The sequence below is a fragment of the Aricia agestis genome, chromosome Z, assembly GCF_905147365.1.
Source record: "Aricia agestis chromosome Z, ilAriAges1.1, whole genome shotgun sequence".
Classification (NCBI taxonomy): Eukaryota; Metazoa; Arthropoda; class Insecta; order Lepidoptera; family Lycaenidae; genus Aricia; species Aricia agestis.
The window spans coordinates 16,741,953-16,746,278 of record NC_056428.1 but is presented as its reverse complement, the minus strand read 5'-3'; the positions used below and the strand labels follow the sequence as shown (position 1 = coordinate 16,746,278).

Genomic DNA, 4,326 nt, shown 5'->3' with positions numbered 1-4,326 from the left:
ATCAGAATAACACATAGGCTACAATTTTAACCGACTTTCAAAATGTAGGAGGTGTTATGTGTTCAACGATTACTCCGCCGTTTGTTAACCGATTTTCAAAATTTTTCTTTTGGTATGTAGGGTATCACCCCAATTTGGTATTATATTCACAAAAGTGGTGATCTGATGAAGGATCCATAAGTAATCGAGGGAACTCCTCAAAATTTATGGGGAAACATGTGGTGACTTCGGTTTCGTGAGAACTATTCTAAGCATATGCTACAAACAAGTAAGATTTTGCACCGAGGTATACCTGGTATACCGTGGTTCGGAAGGTGCTGAGCCTGAAAGAACTCCTGATTCTTTATAGATACAAGTTTGGGAGTTTCGGCGTTGTTTTAAGAACGGAAAGCATATTATGCTACTATGCAAATTACATTCATCATCATCATCATCACTACCATGCCATGCATCATCCCATTATGCCTTTTCATAGTCTTTTAGATCGAGGCTAGAGTTTGTGAAGCGATAATTTAAAAAAATCTATACTTAATAATATTATAAACCTGAAGAGTATGTTTCCTTGAATGCGCTAATCTCAGGAACTACAGGTTCGATTTTAAAACTTATTTCAGTGTTAGATATCTCATTTATCGAGTAAGGCTATTATAGTCTATATTATATTATATTATATTATATTATATTATATTATATTATATTATATTATATTATATTATATTATATTATATTATATTATATTATATTATATTATATTATATTATATTATATTATATTATATTATATTATATTATATTATATTATATTATATTATATTATATTATATTATATTATATTATATTATTATATTATATTATATTATTCGGAGTGAAGTTTGGCTTCTCACAGCTCTCGCTGGCATTTATCTCGGTCCCGCCCCGAAACCTTCAGGGAGAGGGTACTGCGGATTCGCCTTCGTCTGTTAGTATGTTACTTCCCAAAACTTTTGAAACAATTGTACTTGTGTAAATAGCTGTTTGTTTTTGCATTATGGCTAGATCCAATTTAGCATCCAGTGTGTCACAGTATCTACGGATGCTCTTGGCGACCATTCCTGTTGCTCCTATTACAATTGGTACGATGATGGCTTTGGTTTTCCAGAGTCTAGTTATTTCTTTTTTCAGCAGATGGTACTTGGTTAATTTTTCAATTTCTTTAGCGCCAATATTGTAGTCGGTGGGTATTGTGACATCTATCAGGTAAGTGATGTTTTGTTGCTTGTCTATGTATATTATATCCGGTCTATTGTGGATAACTTGTACGTCTGTCTGTACTGGCATCTCCCACATGAGTTTGGCTGTATCGTTCTCTTTAACTTGGGGTTGTGTGAGCTTATCTCTCCACCATAACTGTTCTGTATTGAAATTGTGTTTTTTGCTTAGGGCCCAGTAAATATATTGAACGATATTGTTGTGTCTTTGTGTGTACTGTACTCCTGCTAATTTTTCGCAACCTGAAACTATGTGTTGGATTGTTTCATCTTTGGTAAAGCATATTCGGCATTTTCCATCTACCTCTTTCTTTAGTATATCTCGTTCGAACTGTTTAGTTATTATAGATTGGTCCTGGATTGCAAAAATGGCAGCTTCTAGTGTAGGGGATATCATTTGTTTTTTGATCAAATTAAACGAGAGATTTTTGTCAATATTTTCCTTTTCTAGGACTTGTTTATGGAATTGTGCGCGCAAGGGTTTCGACTTCCAGGTATGTATTTTCTTTTTTAATATAGCTTTTTTAATATCCGTCTCATTTATATTATCTCTTCCATTTAATCCTATTTCTCTTACATATTCTTCTGCATTTACATTTATTGAGTATTTATTTATATTTTTATCATGATCATTAACTGCTTTTATTAGGTAATCACGCGCCTTATTTAGATGCTGTTTATATTTAATAATTTGGCTTTTATACAGTGATTCTATATTTAATAACCCTCTTCCTCCTTCCTCTGTCGGTAGATATAGTCTTTCTACTTCTGCTTTTTGTTGGTGTGCCTTATTAAGTGCTAATAATTTTCTTGTTTTAGTATCTATTGCTTTTATATCTCTATCTTTGTAATTAACTATGCCGAATGAATAGAGTAGTACTGGGGTTGCATACGCATTTATTGCTTTCATCGTATTTCTTGCGCTAAGGTGTGTGTTCAGTATTTTCTTAGTTATTTTAAAGTATTCTTTTGTTATTTGATGCCGTAGTTCTTGATGATTTAGCTTTCCAGATTCATGGATACCTAAATATTTGTATGTTTCGTTATCTTTTAAGTATGCGAATTCCTCTCCACTTAACAGCATCTGCCCTTCTGTTTGATTTCTGGATTTTCGTCCTTCTATTATGTGTAGTGTATTGCATTTTTCTAGTCCGAATTTCATTCCGATGTCATTTGTAAATATTTTTACTGTATGCATTAGGCTTTCTAGAGTTTTCTTAGTTTTAGCGTATAATTTCAGGTCATCCATATAGAGTAAGTGATTTATGTTTGCGCTATCCTTGAGCTGGTATCCTTTGTTTGTGTATTTGTTAAGAATTTGAGATAACGGGTTTATAGCTAGGCAGAAAAGTAAGGGCGAGAGTGAGTCCCCTTGGAATAATCCGCAATTAGTTTGTATCGGGTCTGTAACTACTGTTGTTCTTTCTCCATGGGCTGTCATAACCACTTTCCAGTTTGTCATTACTTTCTTCAGAAAGCTTATGACAGCAATCGGGCATTTATAAAGGCTAAGTAGTTTTATTAGCCACTCGTGGGATATACTATCGAAGGCTTTCTGATAATCTATCCTACACATACTTACATTTTTTTTTGCGTGATGTGCATCTTCAAGTATTGCTTTATTGAGCATAAGGTGATCCTTGCATCCTCTGGTACCTCTCCTGCATCCGCGTTGTTCAACTGCTAGGATTTTGTTGTGTTCACAAAATAGGTACAATCTGTCTGCTATTATGGACGTTAATAGCTTGTACATTGTAGGTAAGCAAGCTTTGGGGCGCCAGTTCTTTGGGTTATCTGTGTTATTCTCTGTTTTCGGTATAAGGATCACCTATATTATATTATATTATATAAAGGTTGCTCCGGTGAAACAAATTTCTCTCCCGCGTCTGGAACTCTGTGGAGCATTACTTCTAGCAAAAATGATTAATCATGTTAAAACTGTTTTAAAAATACATGATAATGATATTTACAATTGGACAGATTCCACGATAGTCTTGGCTTGGCTGCGTAAGATACCTGCTACTTGGACTACTTTTGTTGCAAACCGCACATCTGAAATCTTGACACTCACGAACGTGAATCAATGGCATCATGTTAGTTCTGCAGACAATCCCAGTGATTTAGCTTCTCGTGGATGTTTTCCGTCTGACTTGCAACAGTCAAAGCTATGGTGGAATGGACCTCAATTTCTATACAAAGCACATGAATTTGATAATTCTTGTTTCGAGATTCCTGTAACTAATTTAGAAATGAAACCCATGTCTAAAATAATATGTAATGTTAATGTTATGGATAATAATGATGCTACTTCATTTTTAAATCGATTCTCATCATTGTCGAAATTAATTCGAGTCACTGCTTATTGTTGCCGTTATTATAATTTGTGTAAATCTAGATTAAATAAGGAAAAATTTGCTATACCTGATTATTTGAGCGCCAATGAGCTAGACGATGCTTTGAATCGTTGCATTAAACTCTCACAATCTTTATCATTCCGTTACGAGATATCTCGTTTGGCGCTAGGTAAACAGGTTCTCAAATCAAGTACAATTTATGTTTTAAATCCTTTTATCGACGACAAAGGTCTGATTCGTGTTGGTGGCAGACTCGCGAATGCAGAAATTCCAAACGACATGAAAAATCCTATTCTGTTGAGCAATAATTGTGCAAAAGTGTTCTTCTATAGTAATAAAATAGTGTATTACAGAGTGTGAGTTTAAATCAACCATATTATATTATATTATATTATATTATATTATATTATATTATATTATATTATATTATATTATATTATATTATATTATATTATATTATATTATATTATATTATATTATATTATATTATATTATATTATATTATATTATATTATATTATATTATATTATATTATATTATATTATATTATATTATATTATATTATATTATATTATATTATATTATATTATATTATATTATATTATATTATATTATATTATATTATATTATATTATATTATATTATATTATATTATATTATATTATATTATATTATATTATATTATATTATATTATATTATATTATATTATATTATATTATATTATA

The 4,326-nt window shown here is 31.3% G+C and overlaps 1 protein-coding gene across 1 annotated transcript; it reads right to left on the bottom strand.

Annotated features, from left to right (window-relative positions):
- Positions 1-923: 923 nt before the first annotated feature.
- LOC121738355 lies at positions 924-2,687 on the bottom strand. Its single transcript, XM_042130342.1, has one exon. It carries the CDS (start codon positions 2,685-2,687, stop codon positions 924-926), a length of 1,764 nt encoding a protein of 587 aa, XP_041986276.1.
- Positions 2,688-4,326: the final 1,639 nt, after the last annotated feature.

What these genes read in the sequence shown, in the direction of transcription:
- LOC121738355 (XM_042130342.1), bottom strand. Translation starts at nt 2,687, where the DNA reads ATGACAGCCCATGGAGAAAGAACAACAGTAGTTACAGACCCGATACAA.